The sequence below is a fragment of the Micromys minutus genome (assembly GCF_963924665.1).
Source record: "Micromys minutus genome assembly, chromosome: 25".
NCBI lineage: Eukaryota > Metazoa > Chordata > Mammalia > Rodentia > Muridae > Micromys > Micromys minutus.
Window position 1 is genome coordinate 36,210,873 of NC_137960.1, and position 20,169 is coordinate 36,231,041.

At 48.1% G+C, this 20,169-nt stretch overlaps 1 protein-coding gene across 1 annotated transcript in view; it reads right to left on the minus strand.

Moving 5' to 3' along the window:
• Positions 1-16,388, minus strand: part of PREP (prolyl endopeptidase) — an 89,532-nt gene extending 73,144 nt beyond the window's left edge. The window contains exons 1-2 of the mRNA XM_080937653.1: positions 16,197-16,388; positions 10,961-11,035 (exon numbers count right to left, since the gene is read on the minus strand). Coding sequence (XP_080793779.1) covers positions 10,961-11,035; positions 16,197-16,241 — 120 coding nt within the window. The 5' untranslated portion in view covers positions 16,242-16,388. The remainder of the gene's footprint in view (positions 1-10,960; positions 11,036-16,196) is intronic.
• Between the last annotated feature and the right edge of the window lie 3,781 nt (positions 16,389-20,169).

A 20,169-nucleotide genomic window follows, 5' to 3' on the forward strand; every position in this document is an offset into this window, starting at 1 on the left:
TTTGTTCATTCTCTCTGTCTGTCTGTCTCTCCTTACACACTCACACATACACACACACACACACACACACACAAATGAGTTCAAGAGATCTGGCCAGAAAGAAGAAAATGAGAGAGAAAGAGAGAGAGACAAAGACAGAAACAGAGAGAGACTGAGACCATTATAAAGTGCATGAGATACGGCCAGAAAAAAAAAATGTGTGTGTGTGTGTGTGTGTGTGTGTGTGTGTGTGTGTGTGTGTGTATATGGGGGGGGTATAAATTAAAGTTCCTAAGACTTGGCCAATGTGACCAGAAAAAGACTGTACATGTGTATATGTATAATACACTTACACACACACACACACACACACACACACACATATAATTGGGGGTTTATAAATTAAAGTTCATGAGACATGACCAGTGGGAGATTCTTCTAAAGAATGCCTGACCCCTGCTGGCCAACCAGAGTATCCACTCCTCAGATACAGGGTGAGTGTGAAATCCTCACAGGCAGTGGCAGAGGTCACTTGATCCAGTTCACAGTATTTAAATTAAGGGCTGCATGGGGCTGGGCTTGGACATAGTGCATACCTGGGCATGCAGAGCTCTCACTGTGCCTAGTGAACATCTACTCACACCAATGGTCAACTCCCACCCCATGAGATCTTATCCACAACAGGCTCATTCTTAGTCAGGACTTAGTCCCGGCACGGGTGCCTCAGTGCAACCAGCCTTACAGCGGCAGACACAGCGCTAGTCTGTGCAATCCGCCCTCAACGCTCTTCTGTCAGTCCTGCTCATTTCAACAGTACTGTCTCATCACTTCTTGTCTACAGAGCAGGCGATAAGGTGCTTTCCTGAGATCAGAGCTGAACGCCAGTAGACAGTCTACCTGTTCCTCAGAGACGTCAGGCTGTAAGGAGTGTGAAGCCTAAAGGAACAAAAGCCATCATTCCCAATTACATAGGAGACAGCTGGAAAACACGCAATGACCTCATGGACAAAGAGCCAGGTTCCCAGGAACACTGTACACATGCTGCTAGATCAGGCTGATCCTGAACACCCACATGTACTCACCACACACACACACACACACACACACACACACACACACACACTCCCACATACACACTCCCCCCCACACACACACTCACCACACACACACACACACACACACACACTCCCACACACGAGTGCACACACACACTCACGTGCATGCACATACGAATTCATGCACACACGAGTACACACGTGCACATGCACACTCACAGGTACACACACATGCACTCATGTGCACACACACATGCACGCACACACGAGCATCCCTGGACCCCCTGAACTCTCCTATAAGCTCCTTTCCATGGGTTTCAGACTTGCTAACAAGAGGCCTGACTGACAGCTGAAGGAGCCTACAATTTGCTGAACAAGGAGAGAGTGGCCACCTAGGACCAGCAGACACTGACCAGAGCTTATCCCAGAGCTGACTGGGAAGTCTGGGGGAAAAGTAATGCCTACACCAAAGATCCTCAAGCTAAACTAAACTAAGCAGTTACATTTCAAAAGAAAAAGAAACTTACAAGTAGAAATTTTAAAAAGTCTAACTTGTGAGTCAAGGAACTACCTTTCATGTTTAAAAGAAAAAAAAAGAATAAAAAGACATTCAGCCAAAGCTCTCGTCAAACTAAAGGTGAGCGAGGAGATGGATATTCAAAATTCAAAGGGACACAGGTATACGACCCGACAGTGTGACCACAGAGTGTAAGATCCACCCAGCTCCATGCTAGCATCCTAAAATGCCTAGATAAGATGGGCATTCCCTGAGAAATATGAGATTTAACATGACAGAAACTCTTGGAAAGGCTCAAATTACTCGTAATATACAGCCTTGTCCCACACAGCTCCATAGAGGAGCTTGCAAACCCTGGCTAAGCAGAGCTCCTGTGCTGTGTCAACTGCCCACCGTAAGTGCAACCGATGCCGAGCGTTTGCCAAGCACTTACCGTGTGCCTGTGATGTTGATGAATGGCTCAAAACCATTTAATCGTTTAATTTTCACATCTATGTGAGGTGCTTTCTTCAAATTACAAGGTAAGAAAATTGAGGCTTAGAAAGGCTCAAAGCATGACCGCACAAAGTACTAAAATGGTGGAGCTGGAATTCAATGTTGTTTTTACTTCTAAAATTGCTCACCTAATGACCACATATTACCACCTGAATAACTAGGTTCCAAGCGCTGTAGTGTCCTCTTCCGTTGCTGGAAAGAAGAGAGTAGGAAGAAATTTCTGGAAGAAGGAAGCCCAGGGGGAAGCTGGTGAAGCATCTGGGTGTACGACCAGCCTTGGGTGAGAGAGAGAGAGCAAAAATCGGAGGCACCCCTGACTGCCAGGGACTCGGTGACTCACCAGCTCGGGTCCAACGTCCAGCTCACCTGGAAGCCCCACAAGTTTTCTGATACTCGGGCTTCCCCAGCGAGAAACAATAGACCCTGCTCTCCTACACTGTAATTTACAAAGATGGTAATAGAAAAGGAGGGCAGGAGGAGTGGAGCCCCAGGGCAAGTGGGCCCTTTGTGACTCTAAGGCACCATTACCCTCCTCTGAATGTCCTAGCAGCCTCTGAGTCAGTCTCCCAGGCTTTCTAGGTCATAGAGACTAGACGTGGGAACTGAAGGTTTCTACCGAGGCCAGATGCTCCAGAAGTGGCTCTGGTGACTTTCCTGAATGAGCACCGTTCCCCGTAAACACCGCCAAGGAGAAGAGCAACGGGTTAAGAGCAACTAAATATGGGAGAAAAAAAGTGAGCTATCTTTGCATTTGACTTTTCAGTTCTTTTCCCTCGGGTGTGAAGAGTGACCGAGACAGTACACACTACACACTGATGCGACCACTAAGTTGCATTATCCAGCCATAGTTGTCACCTGATGTCAGCGTCTCACGGAAAACCCACAGAAGCCTGAGTAAATGGCTACAAGGAAAACAGAAAAATGATGTGCCGTCATCTTTAATCTTCTTACCGGCGCCTTAGGGGTCGGCTTCTCTATCATGGAGCTTCCTCACAATGTAACCAAAAAGGACCAGAGTCTAAGCTTCCACTCAAGGTGCAGCTCAGCTTCCCTGAGAGCTCGAAGGACGCAAGTCACGAGTGTGTTCCACACTGGCACACTCCTGTCACAGCACACACAACCTCAGAGCTGGTACAAGCACTGAAGACAGAGCAAGGTGAGGGAACAAGAGGCAAAGGGTGAGCGACCAGAGGGCCCATGGCCTCCAGAGCAGCTGCCATCCTTCCCTTCCTTTCTAAGTGAGCAGGAATCTCAGGTTATGTGTCCGGCCAGTAAGGGAACCACTGTCCTGAGCCAAGAGATAAGCACTTGCCTGGAGCTCTGCTGAGCAAGACCCTCTGGGGCTGGGGCACAGTTACTTGAACAAGAGACAGAGGACTGAGTCACCACAGCCTTAGCAGTGGTGGAAACAAGATGAGAGGTCCTCCACTGAAGTCAGCCTGCTCCAAGTGTGGCCCGCAGCCCATCCCTGTGACTGCCTTCAAATCCTGCTGTTAATTCCTCTGCCGGATGCGGCCAGAATCAGCTTCTGCTTATGTGAAACACTCTGGTGCAAGGCTGGAAGGATGGCTCATAGAATCCTGATGAGCCGAGTCTGATGCTCAAATGCACATGCGTGCAATAACAGGAAGTCAAACTATTGACTCAAAGACTCTGGTACACAGTGAGACAAGGACAAAGAAAACCACAGGCAGGGAGCACTGCAAATGAGTCACTGGGCGCCGGCAACTCCCTCATACCTCTGACAATTAGGCCAACGAGCATCAAAAGGAATCTGTACCCTAAATACATAATGTCAAGTGTAGATCTGGGTGAAGTATGTTTACAAACGGAACTTAGGCCGCACAATCCAGCAGGAGGTAATGAGATTGGAGACGGACCTGGAGGCTGCAAAAATATGTGGCAGTGTGTTGACCTAAATTCTGTCCCCACCTCAGGGTGGCATACAGTGTCACTCTCTCTCCAGGCCCTGACATGAGACATTAATGAATAGGTACATTTCATAGGCCAGCTTTGCCAGTGTGGTGGTTCACAGTGTGGCAATCAAAAAGGAGGCACGGGACAGCTTTGAGGTGACCACTGGCCCCGTTCAGACGCCAGGCTTTGAAACACCAAAACCGAGTTTTCAAGCAGGCTGTACTAGAGTAGAGATCCAAAGTAAGAATCTGGGGTTCTTTTGTTTTTGTGAAAAATCAAGGACTCAAAAGGAAAATTTGCGAGGTTTTGCAGGTGAGAATTTAGTCTCTCTGAAATGCAACGCTGACCTGGTGACTGGTCAGGGCTGGGAAGCTGGTCGGCTGTAAGCTGTGGTGCTCAAGTATGTCTTGTTTACCCACTGTCGTTGTTCTGTGGAGTTTCAGGTACACATTCTCACATGGTGTGTGTCTGTGTGTGTACATAGTCTGGGCAAAACTGTATGCAGGTGCACGTGTGTATAAGTGTGTCAAGGTTGGTGTCGGGTGTATTCCTTGATTGCCCTACATATTTCGGCAGGATCTCTCTCCCTGAGTCCAGAGCTGATTTACCTGGTCTAGCTAACCATCTTGCTCTGGGGCAGCAAGTTCTCAACCTGTGTGTCCAGACCCCTCTGGAGATTTCCCCAGGCTCACCTGAGACAAGGGAAAACAGGTATTTTACATTACAGCCCATAGCAGTAGCAAAATAACAGTCGTGAAGTAGCCGTGAAAATAATGGGGTCAGCACAACAGGAGGAGCTGTACTAAGGGTCGCAGCACCGGGAAGGCTGAGCGCCCCTGAACTGTCTCTGCAGCGCCCAGCTGTTTGTCCTTATAAAGGAAATAAACGCTAAAGAATGGCTTCCTTTGGTCATAGAAGTACAAATAAAACCTAGGCTTTTATTAGTGGTGCCTTCCAACTTCCAGGTCACCCAGCAAATATTCCCTGCTGCACAGAAACATCTCATAGACTGGGGGAACAAAGCAGACATCTCCACTTGCTATGAGGTCTTCAAAGAACACAGTGAACTGAGTCCCTGTGTACAGCCACCCCAGTCAGTACTCATGGCTACCTCGTGGTTAAAGCAATTTCCCTAGCTCTAAGCTGCTCTGAAATTCCTGAGCAGGCTTCCAGCCCACACTTTCTTGAAACCTAACACCACTGGGGCCTGGTGGGGTGAGGCAGTCAGAGGCCCCTGCTCACCTGGCTCTGGACCACACTAGGAGAAGCTCTTGCTCCGGGAAGACCCAGGCCAGACTTATACACAGCCAACTCCTCCTACATACATGTAGGTTTAACGTTAGAGAGCAAAGCTCAAGCCGAAGCAAGCGCACGGAAAACCGATCTTAGCGGATACAAGAACGGAGCCTAAGAAAGCAGGTGTTCGTCTCCTAACATCCGCCCTCCATCGGTCTACCGGTGACATTATTAATCTCAGAAACACTGCACTGTTTAAATGTCCTAGACAAGGAAAGGAGAGGTACTGGGACTAAGGAAGAAGGTGTGGTACTTCCAGGGCTCCTCTCTGCCTGCCAGCAAGCGTAATGGGGCTACCCTGAACAGCTCAGTCAACAGGAGAACGGGAAGAGAAAGTGCACTGCTCTTAGAAAGAAAATCTACACTATGTTCTCCAAAACAAACGGCAGATCTTTTCTTTTTTTTTTTCTCTCTTTTTTTGGAAAGGGTAACTACATGCACAATCTTTTCTATTGATTTTTTTTTCTGGTTCCTATTAAGAGTTCTCTCATGAAACAGAAGGGAAACCGAGCTACTCTCACTTCGCCAGGAGCAGTTCTCAAGAGGAAAAAGCCATCAGACACACGCAGCTGATTATACACTTGGTTCCTCAAGTGCTCAGCGCCCAGAGACTGGCTTCACAATCAGGTTGTAAGTGGCTATTTCTTGAAAGGTATAAATGCTTCCTGCCCCTATGTGCATCTCCTTCAGTAACTCAGCACCACCTCGAGGAGTCAGTTAGAAGGGTAAAGGGGTAATGGCTGCACAGGAAAGAGAACGAGATTATAGTTGCTGCATTAATCTAGACCAGAGGGCTATAAAACCAAGCCCGAGGAGTAAGATAAAATAATAAAATCATTACAGTCTGGGAGAGCAATAAAAGGTCCCCGAGGACTACCATCAGCTCCCTGGAAGACAAACCTAAGCTTACAACTCCTGCAGTGACCCAAGGTGCTTCCCAGATGACAAAAGCAAGGGACACAATCTCCAAAGGCCCGAGAGGCCAGGCAGAGCCAAGAGGAGGAGGAGCCCTTGACAGGACATATGAGCAAGCAGAGCTGCCCTGAACATGACATTCGGTTTCTAGAGACATCGGCCTCTGATCTCGAAGACAGTGGTTTGCAGAAGCTCCTCAACTTAGTTATAGCCACCTCCTCTCAGACCTGGAAGGCCCATGGTCAGTCAGCAGGCCAAGTGGGGCCTCGTCGGAGCCCAGGAGAGCTCATAGGAGCTCTCCCTCCGCGCTCAGCTGCAGACTATGCACTGAACTGTGTGTGAGCTACAGTCTGGAGCCTCTGCTATAAAGCAGACATTTGGCGGCGACTGCTTCAACTGCTGCCACCCAGATCCACCCCCTCTAGCCCTCTCCCTGTTACACTTTTCCAAGTTCTACGTCTGCTCTGATAACTTTTAGAAAAGGTAAAGCCCAGTGCATGGGGAGGGGAGCAGGGACAAAAAGGTGATCTGGTGGTACAGCATCTGCTCAGCGGGCATGGGCTGGGCAGACAGCTCTGCTGGTAAAGTACTTGCTGCCACAGCATGAGAGTCTGAGTGTAGATCAGCAGCACCCCACATAAAAGGCTGGGTGTGCTGGGATGCTTTGTGATTCCCAAATCCCAGTGCTAATGACGCAGACGCAGGAGGATCCTTGGGGCTTGTTGGCCAAGCAATCCAACCAACTCAGCAAACATCAGACTCAGCAAGACAGACAGACACACACAGAAGACCCTGTGCCCCATCTCCGACAACCCCTCACCCAAAGAAAGGAAGTACAGTCTACTTGGTTTCCCTTTTAACCCACTCATTTTCAAGTAAGGTAAGACCATGTCAACCCCACGCCCCTTTAGACAGCAAGCAGGAAGCTACGTGTGCAGAGCCGAGGCAGGCAGCTGGGTACTGCCGCTGTGGCTCTGTGAGCAGACTGCCCGGGTGGAAGCCGGCAGGCACAGTCACATACGTTCCTACAGCGAGTGTCCCAAGAGCTGATACAACCCAAAAGTCTACTTCCTTTTAGTCTTAATTTTCTTGTTTGTTTGGGGGGATGGTTCAGAACAAGAGCTTCTCGGTGTAGTTCTTGCTCTTGGAACTCGCTCTATAAACCCGGCTAACCTTGAACTCAGGACCCCGCCGGCCCGCCTCTGCCTCCTGAGTGTGGGGATTAAAGGCATCTGCTGCCCAGCATCAACTCTCTCTTTATTCTGATTTTGATCATCAACTCTGTTGCCAGGTTCCACTCCTGGAAATACACCAGAAGGTGACCTTGGCAAGTTACTTAATTCACATTTGGTACTTCAAGTTCTTCACTGCAAAGTGTAGGAATAAAAAGGCCTATTACAGAGTCTAAGGATCCAATGCAATAGGGTGGGCAAAGCGCTCAGCGAAATGTCTGACGCGCAGTAAGCACACGATCAATGTAAACCACGGAAATAAAAACGCATTATTAGCATCCATCCAAGGCCAACTGTAACATCACTAATTAGCAAAGTTCCATCTATTAACCTATTAACCGGAAGCTTGGCATCCACTAATAAGTGGCTTATTATCCACAGGCCCAGTCATTAGGAACAGAGAGACAGCAAAGCAGGCATTCATCAGCAAACGAGGAGCATCTGGTGAGTGTGAGGTCACTACGTGCCTCGGACAACCAGCATCAGAGGCTGGAGAAACCCAGGGTGGACCTGGTGCTTCAGAAAAGAAGCCATCACCCTCACTTGGGGCTGTTTCCAGAAACCCTTAGGAGAAATGCTGAAGTCTACTGCCATACACATCCTCACCTGGGAAGGGTTTGTCGTTCTTGAGGGGAACTGGGAAAAGAATGAAGGGTTGTAGACAAGAGCTCCAGATGGAGGGCAGGAAGGAAGCTGAGAGGACCAAGCTGAAGGAGAAGAGAGAGCCCCAGTCTACAGGACAGGTGAAGCTGGCTCAGGCAAGCCCATCTGTGGGATGCAGGGAAAACGAGACGGCCAAGACCCCTGGTCAGAACAGTCTCCTCCCTTGCCATGTCTCACGTGTCCTAAGGAGTCTACTCCAGTTCCTGCCTTTCGGAAGCAGGGAGAACCCACTTGCATTAGCTGGAGCTTTCTAGCGAATGTAAGCAGACTTGGAAAACCGAATTCAGTCCTCCAAGGAACACTGATCGATATGGCGCTGTGGGCCCATGAGACACCGAGACAAGATATGGAGACTGTGCTGAACAAATGACCTGGCCAGCATGTGACTTGCCTTTTCCTTTTAATTAAAAAAAAAAAAAAAAAAAAAGGAAAGAAAATGTAAGGGGGGAAATATGTGCTAGGGGTCTACAGACATTAAATTTGTGAAATATTTAGCTGGCTCTATGTTGTTGAGGCAGATACTACAACAGAAAGCAGCTTGGGGAAGAAGAGGGTTTATCTGTCTTATGGGATGCATAAGTCATCACTGCAGGATCCCTGGGGTAGGAGTTCTCCAGCAACCTGGAGGCAGGAACGAAAGCTGAGACCATGTAAGAAGCTGCTTCCTGGTTTGCTCGACTAGCTTTCTTACACAGCCCGGGCCCACCTGCTTAAAGATGCCAACCATGAGGACTGAGCCCTCCCCATCAACAGACAAGAAAAACAACCCCAATCTTTGCCCGTGGACCAATCTGATGGAGGCAATTCCTTAGCTGCAGTTCCCTCTTCTTAGGTAACGAAGGGTATGTCAAGTCAACAAAAATTAACCAGGACGAGCATATTAGAAACTGTCCTTCAAGGTGTGTGTGTGATTGTGTGTGTGTGAGTGTGTGTGTGTGTGTGATTGTGTGTGTGTGTGAGTGTGTGTGTGTGATTGTGTGTGTGATTGTGTGTGTGAGTGTGTGTGTGATTGTGTGTGTGATTGTGTGTGTGTGATTGTGTGTGTGTGTGTGTGATTGTGTGTGTGTGTGATTGTGTGTGTGATTGTGTGTGTGATTGTGTGTGTGTGATTGTGTGTGTGTGTGATTGTGTATGAGTGTGTGTGAGTGTGTTCATGCATATGCAGATGGATGTGTACATATGTGTGCATGTGGAGGGCAGAAGTCTACTGATTCTGTTAGACTGGCTGATCTATAAAACCCCAGGATCCTGCTGTCTCCACTGCCCCAGCACCCGGGTTACAGTTACACCTAGACTTTGATAAGTACGGTGATCTGAACTCAGGTCCTCAAGCTTCTGTGGTAAACACTTTACTGATGAGCCATTTCCCCAGCCCCAGCACACATGTTCTCATACACAAAGTTGGGGGGCTGGTGGGTTTATGTTAAGGTGATACATAATTGGACAGTGGAGAGGTAGGCGGGAAAAGAGGCTAGAGGCGAGGGAGAGGAGGCAGTGGAGGAGGGGGGATTCCGAAGTCAACATGGAAGCCGATGTGCATGTTTCTCTCGGTGCATCTATAGCTCGATGAGGTTGCTATGATTATTTCTAAGGGTTTCTACGGGTCTACTTTATCTTTTCTAGATGGGCAGTTTATATCTTTGTCCGCTGGTTGTAAGCTTATTGTGTAGAGGGTTTGTGGATTGAGAATTTAACATAAAAACCTGTTTGATAAGTTAATGGCTGTGGAGTCATGTTTGTGTCAGGCGGTGGTCATGCATCTAGACAGACTCAGCAGGTGGTAGAGTAAATTACACCTGAGTTAATAGAGGAGGCATAGAGCACCAAGATAGAGATCCCCATAATGCCAGACGGCCCCGAGGGAGCGGGCAAAGCGCAGGATAAAAGGTTAAAAAGGTCAAGCCACCTTTTTAATACTTACTGTAACGTGTGTGTGTGTGTGTGTGTGTGTGTGTGTGTGAGAGAGAGAGAGAGAGAGAGAGAAAGGGGGGTGAGTGAGAGAGAGAGAGAGAGAGAGAGAGAGAGAGGAACTTAAGATGGATCTGTCAAGTGTGTAGCAATGCCTTTGATTCCTAAGTTTGAGGCTAGCCTGGTCTACAAGGCAAGTTCCAGGCCAGCCATGGCTACATTGAGAAACCCTGTCTCAAAAGAACCAAATATATGTATACATATACATATACATATACACACATATATATATATACACACACACACTATACACACACACACACACACACACACACACACACACACACGCATACTGAGAGATTTTGAGACAGCCATCCTTCCCAAGGAAACCCAGCCCCTTAGCACACATATACCTGACAAGTGCCACCGTACAGAGGAACAGTCCCCACAGCCCACAACATTTGAGCAGAACTGTGCTAATGAAATGAGACTTCAGCTGGGCCCTTGAAAATGTTTCTCCAGAACAAAACAAACTTTTATGTTCTTAAGAGTTTTCCCTCTGCTCTGACTTTAACAAAACCGAACAATACTCTTATATTTATAATTTTGGTTTTTTTCTTTGTGTTAAAAGCAGTATTGGATTATCTAAACTAGTGTTTGCCCCACCCCAAGATGGACTAAGGCAGCATCTCTCCTGCCATTTTGACTTTTTTCATCCCTTCTAGGATTCCCACCCAAGCATGCTGCTCATCAGCGTCAGGACAAGCCATATTTATTCACACTTTTATTTATGCACTCTGGGGACTAAGTGTGTTTGCTACCCACCCCCAGAAACATCTGACAAAAAGTTGGGGTACCTACAGGTACACACTGTTCCAAGGCAGAAATACAGGGAGACACAGGAAGGAAAAACGAGGTTACCGACATCTGCAGGTGCACAGGGTCACTAAGGTGGCTTAGTGATTACTCCAAACTGGAATTACCTTGGTCTGTTCGCTGTCTGGGTCTTCAAGCCAAGCGTACGGATCACAAATTTTATGTCCATGATAATCCTGAACCTGCAAAGAGACAAAATGAGGGCTTAGGTAATCAGTACTCAAGCTCAATTAACAATATATACTGTATATATAATATGACGGAGAAATGGGAGAGGCCAAAGGTACTTAATTGGCTCATGGGCAACATGTGTGCCCAAATTACCACATGAGCCAAACCGGCAGGTTCTCAAAAGTGTCAAGCCATTCTTCATAAAAAGGATGCTTTAGCGAGAGGGAAAGAAGATGAGAGGTCAGGACGAGAAAGGCTTGGACTGTACACAGCATGGAACAAAGGTTGGCTGCTGGGCTAGAGGAACTCAAGACGGTGTCGCTGGGTCTACACAGAAGGATACAGTGTGGTGGGCACACAAGAAGGATGCGTCCGGAAGGCAGTCACCACACACCACACGTGTGCTGAGCTTGGGTGATGAAATCAACTCTCTACAGCATGGTAGAGGATCCATTTTGCTTGTTGAGTCTGAGCTACTACTAAACGCAAGCTTCTGACGCACAGCCTAGTTCTGGCGCCAGCTCTTGAAGCTGGAGTACACACCATGGCACACGCTCAAACCACGGCCTCCTTCGTACTGCTGCAGAGATGATCTTTTATCACTAGCAAGGCATCGTGAATGCCACCATCCACTTAGGCCACCCTGACACCCGAAGAAAGGAAACTGCTAGCAGAAATGACAATGGTTGCATGCTGGTGGACCTGGTGTGGGCGGAGCTTCTGGAGCTCCCAACTGAGAGGCTTCTGAGAGAGGTACAAAGTCCAAAGCCTGGCCTCAAAGAACAGAGAAGGGAGAACAAACAAACAGGCCTGCCCCTCCTCACCACTCTCTAAGAGCATGCATGAAGACTTAATCCCAAAGTAAAAACCATCACATGGTAGGGTCAAGATTAATCTGGTTAACTGAATCCCACTATCAGCTTCTCCAGTCTGGTCTGTGAGTGATACCAGCACCCTGGCTAAGACTTCTTGTATTGGGCAGCAGGAATGTCACCTCTATCACAGATAGATTTCTAACCTGTGTCCTTGCTTTATGCCATAATAGCAGAAGGGTGAGGCTAGCCCCCACGAAGAGCTACCTCTCCTGGAAAAAAAGCCAGCCAGCCTCAGGGTCCCCTGCCTATACCACCTGCCTGCCTGCATTCCTCCCGACCTAGGCCCCCTGAGAGAGACAGAGGCCAGACAGAACAGGCTGGGTGAGCAGGAGAGGGTTTCATTATACAACAGACAGACCAGAGCAAGAGATCTCAAAACAGACTAAACCTGCTCCTCAAGGGTCTTCATTAAAGCCAATTTTCCACCTCGATCACTCAATGTTGGCAGATCGCCACTCAATCAAAGCGTTTTAAGATCTTCTCTTCTACAAGTCTTCCTCATTTGACACCTTGAGCGGATAAATAATAGGCTTATAAGAAAACCTTTCTCTTTGCCGTCAATCCAGAAGTCACCATTCTAAAGGCCCTCTCGGGCGCGACAGCAGGCACAGGATTGAGGAACATACCTAGAGCCATCCACATTCAGAGGCAAGTCTGCAACCAAAGCCGAGTCCAGACCACTTTAAAAATGACCTTGGGCGTCCCCCCCAAGCTTAGCTTTTCCTGAGAAAGTACAGAAGCTAGCCAGGTCAGCAGTTCCACAGCTAGGAGAAAGTACTGCCAGGATGAGATGTTACTGAACAGTCACAACTCTGCTGTACAGAAAAGGGTGGATTATTTTTAAAGAGCCGTCCATGTTTCCATGTTACAGATGGCAAAGCACAAACTCCGAGGTTAAGAGGAACAAAGGCCTGTTGTGCACAGGCAGGAGTCCGTGAGTTAACATCATGTTACGGACATCATCTGCATTAGTTTACCCAACCCTGGCTGTGACATAGGGAACTAAGGGCTAAAGCAATCGCAGTGTGGGGCTCATCAGTGGGGTGCACCCCAACATCATTCTTCTATGTACTTAGGTACTTAGACTTGACCAAGTGTACCCCAGCAAGTACATGGCTGGGCTCAAACTCAAGAACCCATTGCATCACATCCTGGACTGACTCAAAATGGTCTTTAAGAGGATGCAAATGGCTGTGTCTTCTCAGACCTGGGAGGAATCTTAGTAATCTCAAAGACACTAACCAAGATTAAATTCGGATTCGCTAGGATGCTCCCAATGTCAATCCCCACGAGCCACAGTCCACAATGTCCTCTTGCAGGTTGATGTCAAGGCAATACATGATTGAACAGTAGAGAGTGGGGTGGGTAAATCAGAAGAGGAGGAGGAGGAGGAGGTCACATGGCAGCAGATGTGGATGCTTCTCTTGGTGCATCTCTACATAGATAGGGTTGTGACATTTATAAGGGTTTCTATGGGTCAATCTATCTTATCTAGGTGGGCAGTTTATACCGTTGTCAACTGGTTATAAGCTTATTGTGTAGAGGGATTGGTGACTGTGGATTTAGCATATAAACCTGTTTGATAAGTTATTGATTGTTGACTTTACCGGTAACTGTGGAGGACAGTGTGTGAAAGCAGAAAAACAAGACACTGGGGCGGTTGCGGACCACCTGGGACAGAAGCAGCCGGAGCGGGTGGAGTGGACCACACCTGAGTACTCAGAGGAGGCCTGGAGCCAATGAGATAAAAATACCCCAAAGTGCTATATGTTCCTATGAGAGTAGCTCAGGATAAAAGGTGACCAGTATTATATGTTTATCGCAACATCCTCTTGCTAGTTTTCCCCCTTTATTCGACTCTACTTTTGTAGACTCTCATAGCTACACCCCTTGCATAGTCACAGACATATAATTCATCGTGATTGAAGTCTGGAAGCCACCCTTCACCTCCTGGAAAGGCTGTGAGAAGCCTGATAAGACAGTGCTTGGCTTCCCGCTGCTCTGCTTCACTTTTGCCTGTCTGGACAGATGGACTGCAGACTGGTGTGTTCCCACCAAGCCTGGAGCTGTTCCTCTTCCCAGCTGCCTCCCAGTTTGACTTTCCATGGACAGCGTCAGGGCCATGAGGGTCTTCCTGCTATCCCACAAGTGAATTCAAATTATACAGCTATTCAGGCTTTTTAATCTCGAGAGTCAAGAGTGTCCATTCTCCCTTATCCAGCCAACTCCAAGCTCAATTAGAAAATGACTTCCTCCTCCTGAGAGAAACTCACCCCATCCTTTTCTGTGTTCTCCTCTAACTCAATACCCTTTTATGAGGGCTTGAGTGTCCAGGAGGAGGCCTAATTCCCTGTTAGATATGTAACAGTGTCATAGACTAAGCAATGGCATTACATGTGACCTGTTAGACATGTAACAGTGGCATAGACTAGGCAATGGCATTATATGACATTCACTGCTCATGACAACACACAAGCTTCATGCTCAAACTCTTATCTAGGGGAGTATATAAGCATGGCTGAAAGGCAGAAATCTCTAGCACATACCATAGGAAACCAAGCCCACCCCCCAAAAGCTGCAGTCAGCCAATGTATGAAGTCAAACCTACGACCCGGTACTAGAACCCCACTGTACGAAATGCCACCTGGGGGGTTATCAGGCCAAGTTAGTACTCTGTAAACTCAGGCTAGTAGACCCGGCTGGCACTCCTTTGCCAAGGCCACAGGTTTGAGGGGTATCATGAGCTCTTCAGTGAGAAGGAGTGGAGTGTACCAAATTCTAAACATGCCTTACAGATGTGTGTAAACTTAGAAAATCCATACCTGACCCTTCCGGGAAATGCTAAATATTGCTAAACTGCAAGACTGGTGCAGACCGGAGTAAGAAAAATTTAAGCAAGAGCCAACACTACCCTCACTCCACCCCCAGATTCAAAAGAGAAAAGAAAAACCCTAAGACTATATTTATCAAAACCACCAAATGGTCGGAATTATACACACTCACAACGTGCATTATTGATAACATATATACATATACCATATGTTAAACTGAAAACCAAAAGACACTCAAGACTCAAAACAGCTCCACACCTTTGTACCTGACCCACTACAGAACTAGGCCACCTAGATGACAAGTCTTCCACGAGCAAGTCAAGGCCTGTCAGCCCTAATAGCCCATTTACAAAAGAGGACCTCATACATGAACTCCTAACAGGTAAAAGATTTGCCCAATGTCACCCAGATAGTGAGGGACACCAACAAACAGCACCCGGGTTGTCTGGGGGTTAACCGGTCCCCTTGAAGACGAATTCAATAAGCAAGCAGTGGAACAGACCAAGAAACATGATCACCAGGCGGTCACTTGAAAACAAGATGGTCTTTAACACATGAGCCTCTCTACCTTCCAGTGTGATGTGCTGAATTCAGAGTACATTTTCTGGCATGAACCAGATGAAAGTAAAGAGGAAAATAAATAAGCTGGTATTATACAAAAATATTTTTACTTTGATTCTATTTTAAATAACTTGAGAAATCAGGCTATGACTACAGGAATTAGGGCCCTAATGTTTTGGATTCGATCCACCTAAGTTTCCAAACTATTTTACACACATACACACACACACACACACACACACACACACACTTCTGAATTTCACTAAATGGTCTGAAGTCACCTGGGGTTCACCTGCAGCTTAGGTAAACAGTTAACTCCCAGTGGGGGAAACTTTCTTTGCAAAAGGCCACCCCATCTTAACTTTTCTCTGGCAAACTTGGCTGGCCTCCGCACACTGTGGGCCCACTGCTCCTTCCCCACCGTCTCCTTGTTTGTACCCCAGCAACCCACCCCGGGCACCTGATTCGAAACAGGACAGCCTCGAAGCGCAATGAAGGAGCTTCAACTCTAAGAACTTGCAAATTCCAAGTTCTCAAAGTTTGCTTTTGTCTCCAAATCTTACATCATTTCCCACGCACCCACACCAGCATACACTTAAATACCACCATATTTAAGCCAGACTACTTCTCTTAGAAACACGGGGGTACCTTGGCTGCCCACTGGCCCCAGACGCCCATGCCTGAGGGAGTGGGGGTGGGGGTCTGTCCTTGGGGCCGAGCGGCGTTGACCACGGGCGCAGGCACGTGGGCCGCGGCCACCCTCCGGCCCCGCGCTGGGAGGAGCCCCGCGACCCCGGACGGCTCCGCAAACAAAGGCCGGGGAGCGGCGCGGGGCGTGCGGGGGTTGCGGGAGCCAAGCTGCGGGCGGCGCGGGCCGGGTGGCCTGGTGAGAGCGGGGTACTCACGGAGGTCTCGTCGCGGTACACGTCGGGGTACTGGAAGGACAGCATGGCCGGAGCCGGGCGCGGGCCGAAGGTGGGGAGTGCGGGCGAGGCTGGGCGAGGCTGGGCGCGGACTGCGGCGGAGGGCGGCGTGCGAGCAGCTGGGGGGCCGGCGTGCACGGGCGGGCTCACGGCGGGGCTGTGCACCAAGCAGGAAGACGCTGTCGGCGAGGCCGGGAGCCCCTCCCCGGCGGGCGGGCCCAAGCGGCGGCAAGAGGGAGAGGAGCGTCCGCGCCGGCGCCAGAGCGGGCGCACAGCTCCCTCTGCAGGAGCGCCAGCCGCGCCCTGGCGCACGGGAGGAGCACGCTGGCGACGCCGCGCCACGCTGCACGGCGACCGGCCTCCCGCACCGCAGCCCCTCGCTACCCTCCCTCCCTCCGCGCCCGGGAAGAGAAACTTTGCCTCTTCCCTGGCCCGGGCTGGCTTTCCCCAGCCTGCTCTCCCGCCTGCCCGCCTCTCTGGATATGGGAGAAGAAATGCTTCAAGGTGATCGCGAAGGAAGCTCACCTCCCTCACTCCACCCTAACCCTTGATGGACACAGGGAGCTCGGCCTCCAGGCTGCGGAGGTTCTTTGGAGGTGTTGCCAAGACAATAGATGACCCCCACTTGGAGATTTGCTGACTGCTGGGGAGCAAGGTGAGAGGACCGCTGGTTGCCCTGTGGCTCCTCCCTTCTGCTTCGGGTTTTGTGTTTTGAGCAACACTGTTCCTGTGCGAGACAAGATACCTGCCTGTTCTCAATCCCATGAAGATCTACTAACAACGACTCTTCTCTACCCGTGTGCTAACGATGGCTCTGGCCTCGCTTTGTGGACCCATCCAGAAGAAGCTTTGTAGCCCCAGTTCTCAGGGTGTATATAGTGTGTCCCGGCCTTCCTACAAGCTGTGGGAAAAAAAGGGGTCATCAGAAAAAGCCTGCACTGTAGAGTTCTCACTGTTGGTTTCTAACTGCCCAGGCTCCTGTGGCAGGTTAGCACTACCGAACCCAGACGCCAGGGGCTGCCAGGCTCCTGCCATCTCAGAGATAATCCCAAGGACACTCAGAAAATCCCTAATAACAGTTGATGCCTCCTTAAACTTTTATTTGAAAACTGTCGACGTCCCAGTTTTACAGTTGAGGTAAAATGGAACTTCTTCCCCGCCCCCCCCCCCCAGTTTCACAAATAGTAGAGATGGAGTGTAAAAGCGAGCCAGGATTCAATGAGATGCCTCTCCCCTCAGAAGGCATATGGAGATGCAGTCTGTAGTTTACGAAGGCATCCTTTAGCAGGTGAAACTTGAGTTTGACAACTTACACTAGAAAGCCTGAGAAGTATAGCAGCCACTCTATTATTATTATTATTATTATTATTATTATTATTATTATTATTATTATTATTATTATTATTACTACTACTACTACTACTACTACTACTAATGTCCCTGCTGCTGCGATAAAAACACTTTGCCCAAAATGGATACAGGGAGGATAGGATTTGTTTTTGCTTACAGGTTATGACCAGACTCATTTGTTATAAGCCTAAGCCTACCTGCTCATGGATGGTACTTCTCACAGAGGGCTAGGTCTTCCCGCGTCAAATAGCAATCAAGAAAACGTCCCCACAGACATGTCCAAGGCTGGTCTGCTAGAGGCAATCCTTGCATTATTCCTGCTTCTCAGGTCAAGCTGATAAGCCATGATAATACCCAAGGAAAAAGGGGGCCTCAGAAAGAAAGAATTCACTTTCTTTCTAAAAGGAAAATGAATTCTTTCTCTCCTTTTAGGCAATCGTGTCCAGCTCCTTGGGCCTTGGTCGCTGAAAACGCGTGTTCCCTGATTGTGTACCCTTTTACGTTTTCCAAGTTCTGTCTGGAAAGTAGGTCTGTCCCTTTAATCCTGTAACAAAGTCTATTTAACAGATGTAGCAAATCTCAGTCACCTTAAAGCTAAGTTACAGAACCAAGATTCACATTCTTCAGCTGGCCCTAATGTCCACCTTCCCGTTAACAATGAAGTCTTTCAACTGTTTTAGAAATGGAGGTGTTATCTCCAGAATAAACGCCAGAGTGTCTCCGTTACTAAGGGGATGGGTAGAGACTGGAGCAGACCTCCAAGACAGCCTTCAGTAGCATCTTTCTTATAGCCCTACTTTGAACTTTGTCCCTAAGAGGCAGGCCAGTGATTTGCTGCTCAACACCATCTCAAGTTGCTTATTAAAGTTCCTCCCACCCACACACTGAGGGATGCTTTTGTGCACTGTGCATTCAAATGATGATTTCTGTACCCAGATATCTAGTTGCAGCCTAGGACTTCAGCATTGCCACCATCGTGAAGCATCTCCTGACTCGGTTTTGTGAAACATTGTTCCCCATCTTCTGATTGGGTAAAGGGCTGAACAGGAGAGGAAAAGATGGTGTTGCAGTAAATACTAAAAAATATAGTTTATCTCTTTACTGGCCCTGAGGTCTCACTCCTCAGTCCCAACCCTGACACAGAGCCAAACACAGCCGGTCCAAGCCACCACCCAGATCTCACTCTGTTCACGAAACTCCCTTCGCTTGGCGATTTCCTTCCACCTGTTCTGTGCCTCTGTCCCAGGGTGTTTCTGTACCCCAAAATCCCACAAACAACTCTACAGCCCGATAGCTTTTCATACAGTTTATATATTCAACTCTCAATCCACAAACCCTCTACACAACAAGATCACATCAAATAGACAAAGATACAAACTGCCCTTCTATATGAGATATTAGACCTGTAAAATCCTTAATGTTCGTAGCTATTTAATGCCAATCAATATCACCTGGGTCTAGCTGGGTCTTGGGAACCTCCATCTTGGCATGATCTCTCCTTTCCGTCGTCCTCTGACCTCTTAGACCTCCCTTTCTTCATCTCCCCTTCCCCACCCAGTCACTGGCTTTCCTTTATTTTACTAATTAAAATGGGAAGCTTTAGATAGTCTTGAGAAGTAACTGGGCAGCCCTCCTTGAGGAAATGGAATTAACATTAAAATACAAACAGCTTCAGGAAAATCTACGAGTTGGGACTTCCAAACCCAGAGAGAGGCAGATGGTTTCAGGTGGGACCCAGTGAGATGCCTTCGGGACAGTTAAGGAGATGCCGAGCAAGATGTCAGGAAATGGGCCATGTGGCTGGGGAGTAGGTCACACCAATAACCCAACTATAGTCTGGTTAGAATAGCTCAGAATCTGTCCAACTTAGTGCCGGCAGCTTATTAATGAACATAAAGTTCTGTGTCTTTCAAAGCAAGGCTGGGCACAAAAAAAGCTCATACTTTACAATGTATTGTATCCCATGGGAAAGGATAGAGGGTGGAGAAAGCACCCGAAATTCATCCCAGAGATTTACTACATTCCGACAGACCCTGTGTGTTCACCTGAAATGGGGTTATCATTCTATTCTCTTCAGCCCATACTTGTCAAAAGAAAATACATCTTTCTGGTTCTCACAGGGGCGCGATCCAGTTAGTATCTCTTAGAAAGGATGCTTTGGATACTGTTTGTATTGGCCACCCATTAATTTGACACCGATTTCTAGGTAGGAAATAAACGTACTCACTGAAATGAAGTCCTTTCAGCTACCTTCCTGCAAAGATGTATAGAAGATACTTCCCAGTGGCAGTTTTTGAAAATCCGCATGCGTTTTTTTTTAAATCTAATTCTGCAAGTTATTGGGAAATGTGCAATGGTTCAAGAAAGAGAAAGGTCCTCTTTTTTACCACTAGTGGGCTTCCTCACTCTCTTTTGGGTTCATATTTTCATAAAAATGTCTAAAACAACTTGGGGGTCCAGTGATTTTTATATAATTAAGAGTGATATTCTGGGGCCGGTGAAATGGCTCAGCGGTTAGAGTACTGGCTGTTCTTCCAGAAGTCCTGAGTTCAATTCCCAGCAACCACATGGTGGCTCACAACCATCTGTAATGGGACCCAATGCC